Genomic DNA, 17,022 nt, shown 5'->3' with positions numbered 1-17,022 from the left:
TTGGGAGTCCTTAAGGTAAGCATACATGTGTAGTAGTGCAAACGAGACCGGACAGTGAGTGTGTGTGAGTGTGGTGGTTAAGTAGTGGTGGTGATTGCAGTGCTGATGAGTAACAGGTGGCGGTGATCAGTATGCTGGTGATTGAGTGCGTGGGTAAGGGAGTGAGGTGGAACCTGACGTGTCTGTGACACCTATTTTGGGGCATCATTAAATATGCGCCGATTCAGGCTGCGGCCCCTTTAAATTCTCCTGCTCCCCGCCCACGGAGCTCGCGCTTGCCTTAAACAGCATAAACAAAGTTCACACAACTAATATAACCCTCAAAATGGACCCACAAAGTGTTCATCATGCAGCATATCTAATCGTGTAAGTATAGTATTTATTTGGATGTTTACATTTGATTCTGAATGAGTTTGAGGCTATGCTCCGTGGCTAAAGCTAACATTACACACTATTGGAGAGATTTATAAAGAATGAAGTTGTGTTTATGAATTATACAGACTGCAAGTGTTTAAAAATGAAAATATCGACGGCTCTTGTCTCCGTGAATACAGTAAGAAATGATGGTAACTTTAACCACATTTAACAGTACATTAGCAACATGCTAACGAAACATTTAGAAAGACAATTTACAAATATCACTAAAAACATCATGATATCATGGATCATGTCAGTTATTATTGCTCCATCTGCCATTTTTCGCTATTGTTCTTGCTTGCTTACCTAGTCTGATGATTCAGCTGTGCACAGATCCAGACGTTAATACTGCCTGCCCTTGTCTAATGCCCTGAACATGGGCTGGCATATGCAAATATTGGGGGCGTACATATTAATGGTCCCGACTGTTACGTAACAGTCGGTGTTATGTTGAGATTCGCCTGTTCTTCGGAGGTCTTTTAAACAAATTAGATTTATATAAGGAGGAGGAAACAATGGTGTTTGAGACTCACTGTATGTCATTTCCATGTACTGAACTCTTGTTATTCAACTATGCCGAGGTAAATTCAATTTTTAATTCTAGGGCACCTTTAAATAAGCTGCTTTTGCTGCTGTACCTTTAAAACTTCAATATACAAATGACCTCTGATCTATTATGATATGCTAAACTCTTGGCAGACATATGTAATTTGCTTAAGGTTGTGACATCAATACCTTGAAGATTAATGAATGACCCATTTTGTTTTGAATATATATATATATATATATATATATATATATATATATATATATATATATATATATATATATATATATATATATATATATATAAAATGTTTATGCAAATTAAAAAAAACAAAACACATAAATCTGTTATGATATTAAATAAGACTTAAATAAGAGAAGACTTAAATAAGATAAGACTTAAATAAGAGAGAGTTCACCAAAATCACTTACTCACCCTCATGTCGTTTCAAACCCATAAGATTTTCGTTCATCGTTTTAATTCAAATGAAGATATTTTTAATGAAATTTGAGAAATTTCTGTCCCTCCATTGAAAGTCTATTCACCCAAAAATTCAAAACGGTCATAAAGACATGGTCAAATAAATCCAGATGAATTGACGGGTTTAAACCAAGTCTTCTGAAGAATCATGATCGCTTTATATGATGAACAGATTTAATTTAGGCTTTTATATATATATATATATATATATATATATATATATATATATATATATATATATATATATATATATATATATATATATATATATATAAACAGTGATAAGCAAACATAACAGAAGCTCAACTGTACTTGCTTGACGAGAACAAACCTCATTGGTTCTTGCAAAAGCTCAGACGCATTGCACAACACACAAGAATGAACCAAATTTAAATGCTGTAAACGGTGTTCACTGATCAATGTTTATATGTGAATAAAAGCCTAAATTAAATCTGTTCATCATATAAAGCAATAATGGCTCTTCAGAAGACTTGGATTAAAGCACTTGATTTAATATGGATTTATTTTACAATCTCTTTATGAAAGTTTTGATGAATCAGATTTTTTTTTGTGAATAGACTTTCAATGGAAAGAAATGGAAAGATAAAAGTATCTTCATTTGTGTTCCTGAAGATGGATTTGGATTTTTTGGAATAATTTTCAGTTTTGGGTGAACTATCCCTTTAAAATAAGTGTTACTAAGCAGAGCTGTCTCTCTCTCAGGCTGTTTTTATGATGGCGTCGAGCACCTTGAAGGCAGTACCTGGTTTCCGTCCAGTGGTCCCTGCATGTCCTGTATGTGTGTGAATGGAGTGACCACCTGCTCAGAGGTCCACTGTCTCTCCACCTGTCTAATCCAGATCAGCGTGCCGGGGGAATGTTGCCCAGTGTGTGCAGGTACAACTACAATCCCTTCAAACAGTTTTGTGCCTGCATAGTTTTTCTTTGGAAGTCTATCGTTTGAAACGTGTGTATTTCTTCTGTCAGACTGCGTGTTTGAAGGCCATGTGTACAGCCCTGGAGAGAGTTTCCACCCTTCTGGTGACCCCTGTCAGATCTGCACTTGTGAGGTATGGCTCATCACAACATTTTGTGCGCATATGTTTGTTTGCTTGCCTTACGGTGTGTGTATGTGTTGTAGGTGATGCCAGACAGACAACAGCACTTGCGCTGCTACAGGAAGCAGTGCCCCAGTCTGGTGGACTGTCCTAAACACAATATCCTATACAGCGGCTCTGACTCCTGCTGCCCTGTCTGTGCACGTTAGTATGAACACTGCTGTGAACGGATTTTCTACATTGCTGTGCGAGTTTCGTGTCTCTCGTATAACTCTATCGTCTACTTCCTCTCACATATTAAAGGGTTAGTTCACCCAAAAATGAAAATTCAGTCATTAATTACTCACCCTCATGTTGTTCCAAACCCGTAAGAAAGCTACTAAAGACATATTTAAAACAGTTCATGTGACTATAGTGGTTCAACTTTAATGTTATAAAGCGACGAGAATACTTTCTGTGTGCCAAAAAAAACAAAATAATGATTTTATTTAACAATATCTAGTGATGGGTGATTTCAAAACATTGCTTCATGAAGCTTCGAAGCTTTGTGAATGTTTTTTTCCGAATGTGGTTTGGAGCGTGTATCAAACTGCCAAAGTCACGTGATTTCAGTAAACGAGGCTTCGTTACGTCATAAGTGTTTTGAAATTTAATTGGTTCACCACTGGGGGGCGAGGCTCTGGCAGTTTGATACGTGGTCTGAACCACTGATTTGAAACAAGATTCGTAAAACATCGAAGCTTCATGAAGTTTTTGCTTTTTTGGCACAAAAAGTATTCTCATCGCTTCATAAGATTAAATTTGAACCACTGTAGTCTATGAACTGTAATGAACTGTTTTAAATATGTCTTTAGTAGCTTTCTGGGCATCTGAAAATGTTAAGTAGGCAATGGAGGCCTCACTGAGTCATCAGATTTGATCAAAATATCTTAATTTGTGTTCAGAAGACGAACGATGGTCTTACGGTGTGGAACGACATGAGGGTGAGTAATTAATGACAGAATTTTCATTTTTGAGTGAACTAACCCTTTAAATTAATTGGTAGCGCTTTACAAAAACATAGAGCAAACAGAGCAAAAGCATATTTATAAATTATGTTTGTTCAAAATATATTAATGTTAGTTTATATAATTTCATTGTTCGAAATACAGAACCTAATGTTAACGAATTGAACCTTATTGTAAAGTTTTGCCCAAAATAATTTTGAGTTAAATCAGTATTAGTGTTGTAATGTTAACTAAAACTATTAAAAATTGTTTTTGGTAATTGAAATAAAGCTGAAATTAACTGAAAAAAAGTAAGTTAAAGTACTAAAATAACTAAAACTAAAACTGAAATAAAAAGCTAAATAGAAATATAAAAAAACTAATGAAAATGACAAAAGCACATGACTAAATTACTAAAACAAACTAAAGTGAAAACTGAAAAAAGCTCATTCAAAATATTAATGAATATTATAAAAGTATATAATAGTATTTCATGCCTATTTATCTATTTATTTATTTATATATATATATATATATATATATATATATATATATATATATATATATATATATATATATATATATATATATATATATATATATTATTATTATTTTTTTTTATTTAATTTTTTTTTTTGAATGAGTGGGATATTGTACATTCAGTCGGTCAATATCAGAATGAAGTATTCTTTAGAGCCGTGGGATAATAACCCTGTTTATTTTGCTATAATGAGTGGTGGGCTGTAGATTCTATTGAAAATAGACTATTATATGCCAAATTTGATTTGAGATGAACAAAAATACATTTTAAGGGGTTCAAGTAATGTAAAATTTCTAATTGAATATTATTTTCCAAATGTTTTCACAAATGCAACAATTTAAACAAACTGTAACCATACGAGTCTCTTTGAAGAACTATTTCAAATCTCTTTCATATAGTTGATTCATTTGATTCTATGCTAGATGTTTTTGTAGGATTATTGTTTAATTGTTGTGGTTTGTATTTCAGAGCCCCTCAGTAACTGTACAGCTAGCCTGATCGGTAATGAAGTGTTGGCCACTGATGATCCCTGTTTCACTTGTCAGTGCAAGGTATCTAAACGCACTACTCTTTTGTAAGGTTTTTTACATTGATATGGAATGATGATGTTTATGTGTGTGTTTAGGATTTGACGTGGACGTGTATTCATCGGGGCTGCCCTCCTCTTAGCTGCCCTCCAGATGATCAGCACACACCCCCTGATACCTGCTGCCCCATCTGTGACAGTACAGAGTCTCTCTATCAGAAATAATGCTATGTCGCTTCTTCCAGTGTATGTGTGCTCACTTATATGTGTTTGTCTCAGAGTGTGTTTTAGAGGACGACCAAACCCATGTGCCAAACGGCCAGAGATGGACAGACAAGGAGAACGAGTGTATCACCTGCATCTGCAATGTGAGGAAACTTAAATGGAACTATCAGGAAACCATTTCAGGAGAAACAAAAAAACAACACAATTTTAAGCAAAAAACTTATTTTGATGGTTTTATGTTATTTTTGATCAAGCAAACTGTTCAAGTTATGTCATTTTTATCAGGAAGTTGTTATGATGCTTTTTTAAATTTGAAAATTCAAGTCTATTTGTTGAACAGACTCGCATCTGCACCAAAAGCTCTAGAGTCACATGTATTGAATGTTTAATGCAGTATTAAGCACATTTTAAAGTAATTCATGTGTGTGTGTTTTAGCAAGGGCACATCGAGTGTGATCTGCAGGAGTGTCCTCCGCTTGATTGTCCGGATGGATCAGTCAAAGTGAAGAACCCTGGGAAGTGCTGTTTAGAGTGCAAAGGCATCACAGCTGTAGTGCACTCCATAGACACCGATGCTCAGTGTGTGTACGAGGGACAGGTGTACAGCCACAATGACCACTGGGAGGTGGACGAGTGTACGTCCTGCACCTGTGTGTCCAGAGATGTGCACTGCCAAACCCAGAGATGCCCAACTCTCACATGTGCCTCGGTAAGATGACGATATGCACTTTTGAGGTTATATTAGTGATGACTTCACATTGTTTGAAACCTGTTGACAGGCTTTTAAATGTAGGTCCCTGCGAGTCCTTAAAAAGTCTTAAATTTAGTTTTATCAAATTAAAGTCATGAATATCTGAAATATCTTAAATGGTATAAGAAAATACTTAATTATCATTTCAACAGATCTTAAATTTGGTGGAATGTAAAACCTGGAATTACGATGTGGCTTATTGTGACAACTAAACAAAAAGTGAATATGCGTTCCAAAAATGTAGAATAATACGGTTCTAGAATATTTATATATAATCATGTCTTACTAATCCCTTTTCTTGTATTATTTGAACTGCAAAGTTGTTTAAATCATTGTTTTTACAGTCATTTTAAGATGTTTAGCTTAAACAATGACCTATAACCCCCCTATATGGTATTTATTTTATTTGTGCAGTACTTAAAAAGCCTTAAATTTTATTTATTTTTTCCCTACAATATTTTTATTTTATTTTCACTTTTTAACACTTTGAAAAACAGCCTTTTACATTCATATACATTCTTTCAAATTCCATACTACCATGAGATCGCTGCAACAAAAAACAACATAAACACTCAGAACAAGAATGCTCCCTCTGTTTTAGCCCATGGTAATCTATTCAAAATTGACTATTACAGTCATAATGAATGCAAAATAAAATATATATGTTGAAGAATTTATCAATTCTACAAGTCGGAACCACATTGTCCATAAAGACTAGTCATCCACTTCTTCATCTGTTAAATTCAAATCCTTAAAGGTGCCATCGAACGTTTTTTTTACAAGATGTAATATAAGTCTAAGGTGTCCCCTGAATGTGTCTGTGAAGTTTCAGCTCAAAATACCCCATAGATTTTTTTTTTTTTTTTAACTGCCTATTTTGAGGCATAATTAGAAATGCGCCGATTCATGCTGCGGCCCCTTTAAATCCTCGCGCTCTCCGCCCCCTCCCGAGCTCTCGACTCTATCATTGCATAAACAAAGTTCACACAGCTAATATAACCCTCAAAATGGATCTTTACAAAGTGTTCGTCATGCATACTGCATGCATGCTTCGATTCCTGTGAGTATAGTATTTATTTGGATGTTTACATTTGATTCTGAATGAGTCTGATAGTGCTCCGTGGCTAACTGCTAATGCTACACTGTTGGAGAGATTTTTAAAGAATGAAGTTGTGTTTATGAATTATACAGACTGCAAGTGTGTAATGCTTTGAACATGGGCTGGCATATGCAAATATTGGGGGCGTACACCCTGACTGTTACGTAACAGTCAGTGTTATGTTGAGATTCGCCTGTTCTTCAGAGGTCTTTTAAACAAATGAGATTTATATAAGAAAGAGGAAACAATGGAGTTTGAGACTGTATGTCATTTCCATGTAATGAACTCTTGTTGTTCAACTATGCCAAGATAAATTCAATTTTTTATTCTAGGGCACCTTTAATATAATTAATGAAAGGGCTCCATATGTTTTCAAATACATGCTGTTTAGCCTTTAATATGCAAGATATCTTTTCTAATGGAAGATTTAACATCTGTTTTATCCATTGAGTAGTACTTGGTCTGTGAATCTTTGTCCACAACAGAGCAACACATTTTTTTGGCATAAAGCAAGCTGAGGTCTATAAATGCTTGTTCACATCTACTATAATTTTGTTTCTCGGGGTATAAGCCCAACAGAAAAAGCTTAGAGTAAAATTTGTTTTGAAATGATCCTCAATTATGACTCTTACCAAGTTCCTCTAGCTTCCATACATTTGTACATATGTCTGGTATGTTTTTATTATATCTATTTAATTCCACCGTTGCTACATATGTCTGCATTAACCATTTATACTGTATACGTTTAAGGCGTGTATTTATAGGCATAGTGTGAGCCTTAATACAAGCTGCTTTCCAATCCTCATCCGAAATTTCAAATTGCAAGTTTTCCTTCCATGCATTCAACTTATACTGTGAATTTTCAGATGAGTAAGATGTCAGCAACCCATAAAATTCAGATATGATACCCTTTCTCAAATGATACCCTTTCTCCTTTATCATATTTTTTTCCAAAGATGAATGTGGGGGTCTAGTGAGGACATTGTCTTGATTTGCTTTAACAAAGCTTCTAATCTGGAGGTATTTGAAAAAATGCTTCCTATTGAGGCTGAACTCCTCAAAAGACATCATAATAGCAAAATCTGTCAAATAAAGATCTTGAATAATTTTAAGTCCCTTCGATTGCCACAATTTGAATGTAGCATCCGCTCTTCCTGGTACAAAGAACCGATTACCCCATATTGGACTATAGTGAGGTAATGAATGGGAGTCTTTTAAATATTTTGTACATCATACCCCTCTTTAACATATGTTTTACAATTGAGTTTTTAGTTTGTTTCCGTAGGTTTTTTTTGCTGTGTCTGAATATATGCATAAGGGAAGAGGTACGGTTAGATTGTGAGATTCCATTTCAGTCCAGTATGGAGACTCATTTGTTGAAAAGTAGAACGTAACAGATCTCAGCTGTGCAGCCCAGTAATACCACAATATGTTTGGACATTTTAAGCCCCCTCTGTCAAATGGTAAATACAACAAAGACAAACAAAGTCTTGCCCTCCTATTGTTCCATATGAATCTGACAAACATAGTTTTAATTTTTGAGAACAAATTTGAAGGTGTTGGAAGTGGAATATTATGAAATAAAGTAGTTTGGGTAATATATTCATTTTTAAAATATTAATTTTCCCAAATATATATTGGTAGTGACATCCATATATTAATTTCCATCATAAAAGGTTCATAGTTTGCATCAACAATGTTTTCCAGTCTTGGCAAAATCTGTACTCCCAAATATTTAAACTGCTCTACAACATTGAATTGAATTACCTCTGAAATTGGATTCCTTTTTTCATTCGAATTGAGCAGTAATATAGAAGATTTTGTGTTATTTACCTTATATCCCGAGATAGCACCAAATGTGATAATTAGCTGTAACTCAGCCGGAATTGTTTTACTTAAGTTTGACATGAATAAGATAACATCATCAGCATACTAGGATATTCTGTGTTCTGTCGTCCCTACTGTTATTCCACAGAATTGCTGATGTAAACATACTCCAATTGCGAGAGGTTCAATAGTGTGAACAACAAAGGAGAGAGTGGGCATCCTTTACTAATTTTTATTGGTTTTGAAATATTTCTATTTGTCAGGATTTCTGCAGTTAAATTTTTGTATATTATCTTAACTCATTTTATGAAATTATTTCCAATTCCAAATCTTTCTAAAACATTGAAAAGATAGTGCCATTCGACCCTATCGAAGGCCTTTTCAGCATCTAATGATAGGAGTGCTGTATCGGACATTTCTTTGTTAGTATGAATTATGTTCAATACCCTTCTTACATTATGGAAACCCTGCCTTCCCATTATAAATCCATTTTGATCTTTATTAATAATATTTGGCAATAGTTTTTGTAACTGTTTTGCTAAAAGTTCACATCATCTTAAAGTGCCCCTATTATGGATCTTTGAAAATGACCTTTCATGTATTGTGTAACATAGCTTTCAGTGAATGAAAACAACTGGCAAAGTTTTAAATCTGAAAGTGCACCGTATATAAAGTTATTGTCTCTCAAAAGTAAGAGTCGACTCTCAGTCAATTAAATGAGTCGTTTGTAAAACGAATCCCAAGCCTTTAGCATATTGCCCACCCACTTGTTGTGCGCGCAGACACCAGGGAAAATAAATTTTTTCAACAATACCACAGCAGTACAATCTTTTGTTGTGTTCTCGTCATTTTACTGATGACTGCTTCTCAAACCTCAGGAAGTTTAAACGCAGAATTCACAAAATTCTTGGTCTTAAAATATGGATCAATGCCCAGTTTATTTGGACCAGCTTGCTCCTCTGAATCTCAACTTGTAAGTATGATTAATAATTGATGTTTATATTTTCTAGCGATCGTTCAAAATTTGTAGTTTTGTATGTTATGTTGTGTAACATACACCCTAGTCTGCCTCCTGCTAACCGGCTAACTCACATTTCTGTAGTTCTGCTATTCAGATGTGGGTCCAATATTGTCTAAAAATGTGTCGATTAATGCAGCTTGTCTGTCTTGGAATAATGATCAAGGATGGAGCACGACTTTTGTTTACAAAGTGTAATGCATTATCAGCTATTCACGTTTGTGCTCGGCTAACGTGGGAGTTTACAACATACAAAACTGTTTTTTTCCTCTGCGTTTTTATTATTACAGTAGAGTGGAGCTCTATCTGTATTGTAACAGGATGTTAAGATGCATTGTAATTTCAAACAATGATATAGCTATTTTTCTTTGTTAATAGTTATGACGAAAAGTCTGTGTACCCTTCTGGCCTAAAAGTTTATCTTATGTTAGAGGTTTTTTAGCTTCGCTTGGCATTCTTATACAGTTCCCACAGGTGCACCTACATAAAGTATAACAGTGACGTTGCTATCACGTCTTATAAATAAATAAGTTGACACTTAACATATAGAAACCTCCTACTCCAGTCGTGATTGTGAATCAGTTTCTGATTGATCGACTACTTTAGACGTTTCATCGTCGGACTCAGGCTCCAATTGATATGGTAAAATCGATGATATCTTTTCTGTCCATACATTTTATACAATGTCTTGCGAATTAGGTGTCATTCAGTTATGGCAATGGCCGCGCGCAGTACACCAATCACAAAGGATTGGGTCATCTGACCAATCAGAGCAGAGTAGGCTCACGGAAAGGAGGGGTTTAGAGAGACTGATTTTTTGAACTGCTTCTTACGAATCGTTTACAAAACATTGAAAACTCAAGTGAAATTAAATGTATATTATGAGAAAACGAAAGTGTTTTTTGACCTTGCATGTAAACCTGTTGTAGGAGACTCCCAAAACAATATTAGGAACCTTAAAAAAGGCACAATAGGAGCACTTTAAGGTCAGAATTTAACAAACTTATGGGTCTCATGTTTTCACATTTGTTAAAGGTTTTACCTGGTTTTGGCAGTAAGATAATTAGAGCACTATTCATAGAGGATGGAAAACTTCCTTTCTGAAATACCTCCAGAAACATTTCCAAAAGTGGAGTTAACAATTTATTTTATATTTTTTTATACAGGTCTGTTGGAAGACCATCTGGTCCTGCCCTTTTTCCTGACTTCATATTATCAATGGCGTTCCCTATTTCTTCCTTGTTAATTTCCATCTCGAGGTCTTCTTTATGTTCATTTGGGAAATGAGGTATAGGCAGTTTATCTAAAAACCTATTTGAGTTTTGCGAATTAGTCTCATTTTTTGTATCATATAATTCGTTATAGTAGCCCCTAAAGGCAAATTTTATTTTAAAAACCCTGCAGATACCCTGTAAATAGTGAGGTCCAACTTACAAGTCAGTGTACTATGTTAGTGAGAGTTTTTGACTGGCAAGGACATTTTGGGCCCCTCTCAGGTATAATCTATCTGGATATATATAGTAGCATTTGTGTGTTTGTAGGATGAAACTCCGGCTCTGGTTCCTGGAATGTGTTGTCCTCACTGCATTCCCCACCCCGCCACCTGCATTGTGTTTGGAGACCCTCACTATCGAACATTTGATGGAAAGATGGTGAACTTCCAGGGGACGTGCACATATGTTCTGGCTCAGGACTGTGAGGGCGGAGACTTCAGGTGCTCACAATATTCTCTCACTCACTACACTACTGTTCAAAAGTTCAGAGTCAGTAAGATTTTTTTTAAAACTTGACTTTACTCAGCAGGGATGGATTAAATTGTTCAAAAGTGACTGTAAAGATATTTATAATGTTAAATTTTTTTTGTATCACAGTGTCCACAGAAATATTAAACAGCACAACTGTTTTTAACATTAATTACAAAAAAAGGTTACTTTCACCAATGAGGATTAAGCTTAAATCTAGATTAAATCAAGGTTTATCTAATAATTCTGTTGCACCAAACTTTAAACCTTGTTTAAAAAAGAGCAGGTTTACATTTAATCCATAATTTTGATCCTGGATTTAATTTATATTTAAAATAGATTAACTTTAATCCTGTTGCTCCATAACTTTAAACTCAGATAAATCTCAATTATTGTGCGTTGCACCAATAAGAATTAAATTAAGCAATCAAGGATTTGTTGATCTGGATTTTATTTTAAATCAAGTTGTGTTGCAGTTGAGTTGTCTAATCTGTGACTAACCTCCATTTATGATCAATTTTCTCCACCATGATGGATTTGCCATTGCAATTAAACAGCAACAATGTTAATATTCCATTTCCTTCTTTATTGACCACCAGAATCTCTCTATCTGACATAAGTAGGGGGTAGGTTTAGGGTTAGGGATAGAATATCCCTGTAAAATGTCCATGGAATGTCCACATAAAATATGGAAACCTAATGTGTGTGTGTGTGTGTGTGTTCCAGTGTCCATGTGTCTAATGAGGACCGGGGACGTAAGGGAGTGTCATGGACCAAAGAAGTGACTGTGTTTATTGGACATGTTGTTGTGCAGCTGTTTCAAGACTGGATTGTCAAGGTATTATGCCTTTAGGCCTGTTCACACAAAGAATGATAACTATAAATATAACTAAAACGATAAATACTAAAATGATAAATATATTAGCGTCCACACCAATTCACTGTAATGTTCTGTTTACAGGTGTGAACAGGCCTTTACAGTGTTACTTACTTTTTTCACAATACTTATAATACACCAAACAAATGCTATATATATACACACACAGTCGAACCAAAAATTATTCTGACATTTTTGATATATTTTTACTAGTGGGTAAAGGACACTATAGTTCATTTATGTAAGTGAGGACAGCAAAATAAAGTAAACTGTGACATATTATACCCAAAAATTCTTCATACAGTGGATTAACAGTAAAATTGATAAAAATGTATAACCAAAAATTATTCAACTTTGACCTGATCATGTTTTGCTTAAGTGTTATCTGAGATAATTTAGATTAATTCTTTTCTGGCACAGTTTAACTCTGAGATCTTGTCATATTTTATTATCATTTTTTTAAACTATAGTGAATAAACTGTATTAACCCTTAAAGACCTAGAGCACTTTTGGGGCTCCTGACTCGCCTGCACTTTTCTCTGGTTTTCTAACCCATTCTAGCAGTCAGCATCAAGTGCCATATATCATTTTAAACAGGACAACTTGAAGTTTCAGTTTAGATCTTTTAACGTCCCAATTTTACATTTATTTTGTCTGAGAATGGATTACATTTCCAGAATTTCAAAAAAACGGCAGCAAAAATCTGGTGTTTTTCACTGTAAACTCACACAAAACCTCCTGAAGTTTGGATTTTTTCTTTTAAAAAGTTATATTTGGATGTTTTAAACTTTCAGATGAAATTTTGTCTAAATGTAACAATCTCTAAGCAAGTTATAGCCATTTGTTACAATATTACTCTTTAGGGATAAACAGACATACTTTATTTATTGATAATGTGTGTCCAAAAAAGAACAGGGAGTAAAATAATTTCGAAAAAATGTTACACAACAGAACACTAAAGAAAATGTGACTTATTAGAGAAATATATTTTCAATCTGAACATGAATAAAAAAAAATTGTGTTGCAAGTAATGAAAACAGTTATGAAAATTGTCTTGTGCAACGAAAATAAAAACAGTGTAAATGTTTTTTCACAAAATACACACAAAATGAGAGAGAAATATAAGTAGTTCAACTGAACTAATAATGTAAATGATCTTCACAAACTATAAAATAAGTATTTAGTTAATAAAAAAACCAAACAGAGCAGTCCTGTGGCAGTACTCCTCACTAAACGCGACACATTTGACTTTTTGGCCACCGGCGGCCGTCTCTGTTTTTGAGAGAAATGAATGAAAGGTGTTCAATGTTCAGCCTATTTTTGTTTTTTTATAGTATTTTTTGTTATAGTTTTTTATTGTTTTTAATTCACTTATGATTGAATATTCAATATTCAACATATAACTGACAGTCATGATGTGGTTGTCACAGTTACATAATAGTTTGTGATCTTCTTTCTTGCATGTATGTTTGTATTTCTAATGTGATTTTAGCTGATATAATTAGCTAAATCAGGGATTCTTAAACTTTTATGTCGGCCAAACCCCCTTTGACCTAAAATATTTACTTGAAGTACCCCCAGAGATTTTAATTTAATATTTAAATATTTAAAAAACAAAAAAACATTTGCATTGTTTATAGTTCTCTAATTTAGTTTAGTGATCAAATGACATGCAAGTAAATCTTTTTTTAGCAAGTGTTTTATTTTGTTTTTATTTTTGAATTATTTATTTTCATTTTATATTTTTATGATTTCATTAATTATCAGCTTTTCATCAACTCATGAACCCCCCTCCCCCCAGATTAGGGAAAACCCTGAGATAAATTATCCATTTACCTTCAGCTTTTCTTTAGACACTTTTATCAGTGTTGAATATTGACAACTTTGCTTGTTGCTTGTTTTCTTCCTCCTTTTCTTCGATCCGTCAGGTTGATTATCAACCCGTCTCCCTGCCATTTCTTAAAGAGCCGTATGTTTACCTGGAACGCAAGACCAACACCATCCTCCTGAACACCAATGTTGGGCTGAAGGTACAGTCTCTGTATGAGTTCACTCTGGGTTCAATTTTCTATAGGAAAGAAACATCATAAACAAAATCTCCTTAATATCAAGTGTTTCTTTATTGTAGCTATGAGATTAAATATAGAGCAAACAGAGATGTTTGGAGAAGTTTCTTGCTTAGATTTTTCTCCTTAGAAAAAAAGACTCTTATCTTACCTGTGTCTCCTCTTGAGCTCAGATTTGCTAAGATACTAAATATCAAATGTCTGAGATTACAATATGAATTCAAACATTTCTCATGAAATTCTTCCCACACCACATTATCTTGATTTATTGCCTGAATTTATTTTTATTAATTTGTAATATTTTATATTAATTTTATGATAGCACTTTTTATTTGTTGATTTGATGATTGTGATTTAAGGTGTTGTGGAATGGCCGGTCTCATGTGGAAGTTAGTGTTCCTGGTACCTACAAGAAGCACATGTGCGGTTTATGTGGCAACTTCAATAACTACCCTCAGGACGACATGAAACTTCGCAACAGACAAATCGCCAAATCTGAAGCAGATTTCGGAAACAACTGGAAGGTTAAAACACTAAAACATCTTCATGCTTTGTGTTTTGATTAATATGTGGTTTGTAGTTGACAGCAAAAGTAGAAATGTGACAACTGAGAATGCGGGAACGGGAATTGGGATGTGTTCATTTATTTATTTATTTATTTATTTATTTTAAATCTGTTTGAACACCAAGGCTCAACATGTCTGAAGAACCAATGCTAGCCACTAGCCACACAATCTTGTATTGTAATTAGTTAATAATGTATTTCAAATGTTAAATATTAATGTTAAATATTATTCTCCTTGCAGGTGGGCAGTGGAAATCCAAGTGTTCATTGTTCTGATGTGAAAAACATTAATCCATGTAAGGAGGCTGGATACTCCGCCCGTAAGACTGCAAACGCTCGCTGCGCAGTGCTGAAGTCGCCCATGTTTGAGCGGTGTCATAAGGTGGTGCCACCCAAGATGTTCTTTGCTTCATGTGTGTATGATCTGTGCGCCTGCGGGTCCAATATGGACGAGTGTTTGTGTGACGTGTTGGAGGCTTACTCGTCCCAGTGCCGTGAGGCCGGGATTATCCTGCAGTGGAGGTCGCCGACACTCTGTGGTGAGTGAGATATACTCATGCATTTAACTGCCTTTTTGAGCATAAAACATCCAAACTTAAATGTTTGTAATTTATAAATGCTTAGGAATACAGACTATTGATTATTGCTGATTATACAGATTAACTGCAAACTACAGATTATTGCTGAAGTGAAAGCACTTCAAAAAATTAAAGTGTAAAAAAGTTATAGTTTAAGTTTACTGTAAAACAAATGTACTGTACTAAACATTTTTTATTGTATACATTTTACTAAATAATTTTTACTTTTAAAATTGCTATAAAATCAAAGCCATATGTCTAACCAAGTTGTGGTCCAAATTTGAAGTTGATATCACAAAAATTGAAGATTTGTTTAAATATTAACAGGAGTAAAGAGGTTTGCTTGTGTTGTAAGCGATACAGTATATAAATGAATGTGATTTGATTTGTCGTGCTTTAGTACAAAACCATCCTTTTTCTTTTCCATCCTTACAGCCATGGGTTGCCCGCTGGACCGTGGTTATGTGTTTGATGAGTGTGGGCCACCGTGTCCTAAGACGTGTTTTAATAAAGACGTGCCACTCGGTGTGATCGAGGCTCACTGCTTTAAACCCTGCGTACCAGGATGCCAGTGTCCCGCTGGACTGGTAGAACACAACTCCCACTGCATCGTCCCTGAGAAATGCCCTAAAATTATCCATGGCAATCTTGGAGACCCTCAAACTGAGGAGTCAAAACGCAAATTGTTTGTCTACAAGGTCTAAATCTCACTGAATCTTGTTTTTAATTATCCCTGAGATCTGATTAACTAAAACAAGTAAATTTGCATTAAGATTCATTAGTACACATTATTTCGTATAAAAAACATTTGTAATTTTTATCAAAACTTGCTACTTTTCAGCTGACATCATAAATCCTTCTTAGTTATCAACCCTTGTCTTTCCAACATCTGCCTCCACTTTTCACAATCCAATAATTTCCTGATGGATAAAAAGTCCCATCCTACATTTTTCTCATTGAATATCCTGTTGCACTCAGAAATACATCAGATCACAATGAGTTGCAAATGGAGTTTTGTATTGACTTTAAAATGCTTGAGCTTAACGCACATTTAATTTTTACTTTATAGCTCAAACCACTTATACAATCCTCTACTGTATACTGCATTTAGTTTTTTTGTTTGTTTGATTGATTGATTGATTGATTTATTGGTGCTACTGTTTGTAAGTGTTTCTGTGTTAACCTGGAGCTAAACATTATCAGTTAACCATCCACTGATAGGAAGATATTTGAGCCAACTGGACAAATTCAGGAAAAATTTCCTCTTAATTTTACCACAGATGCAAGGAGGAAAAAGCATTTAGCATGATTGCTTGCCATAAAAGATCATGGACTTTTCCTCTTCAGTTTGATATTTTTAAACAAATTAATGAGTTAACCAAAATGACAAATCTGCATAGTTTTTGTTTTTTGCACTGTTTTTGATGGGCCTTTTTTGTTGTTGCACTGGTGTTGTGATTTAATTTTTTTTCACTCTCTTTAAATAGAGAGTTTTATAAGCAATGTTATTATACTTGATAATTTTATTTACAATACTGACAGTGAATCTATGTAAAAGTAGAAACACAAAATGAGCTTGTATGTTATATTCATCAGGTGCTTTGACATTTATCAGTATATGTCATATGTAATGTATTCTCATATTTACCGTATGTCCCGTTATTACACCAAATCTCACCTTCACTCAGTCTGTGCTTGTTCTTATTGCTCATCTAAAAT

The 17,022-nt window shown here is 34.3% G+C and overlaps 1 protein-coding gene across 8 annotated transcripts in view; it reads left to right on the top strand.

Moving 5' to 3' along the window:
- Positions 1–16,986, top strand: part of LOC125253858 (kielin cysteine rich BMP regulator) — a 98,301-nt gene extending 81,315 nt beyond the window's left edge. For all 8 annotated transcript variants that reach the window (XM_048168067.1, XM_048168068.1, XM_048168066.1 and 5 more), the window contains 13 exons: positions 2,168–2,341; positions 2,432–2,514; positions 2,586–2,706; positions 4,498–4,580; positions 4,655–4,754; positions 4,835–4,923; positions 5,217–5,489; positions 11,017–11,189; positions 11,944–12,055; positions 14,023–14,124; positions 14,520–14,684; positions 14,967–15,264; positions 15,739–16,986. In XM_048168067.1, the coding sequence (XP_048024024.1) occupies positions 2,168–2,341; positions 2,432–2,514; positions 2,586–2,706; positions 4,498–4,580; positions 4,655–4,754; positions 4,835–4,923; positions 5,217–5,489; positions 11,017–11,189; positions 11,944–12,055; positions 14,023–14,124; positions 14,520–14,684; positions 14,967–15,264; positions 15,739–16,007 (2,042 nt within the window). In that variant the 3' untranslated portion in view covers positions 16,008–16,986. The remainder of the gene's footprint in view (positions 1–2,167; positions 2,342–2,431; positions 2,515–2,585; positions 2,707–4,497; positions 4,581–4,654; positions 4,755–4,834; positions 4,924–5,216; positions 5,490–11,016; positions 11,190–11,943; positions 12,056–14,022; positions 14,125–14,519; positions 14,685–14,966; positions 15,265–15,738) is intronic.
- Positions 16,987–17,022: the final 36 nt, after the last annotated feature.

Source organism: Megalobrama amblycephala, linkage group LG19 (assembly GCF_018812025.1).
Source record: "Megalobrama amblycephala isolate DHTTF-2021 linkage group LG19, ASM1881202v1, whole genome shotgun sequence".
NCBI classification, from domain to species: Eukaryota; Metazoa; Chordata; class Actinopteri; order Cypriniformes; family Xenocyprididae; genus Megalobrama; species Megalobrama amblycephala.
The sequence above is the reverse complement of the archived record's forward strand: the minus strand, read 5'-3'. Positions and strand labels throughout refer to the sequence as shown.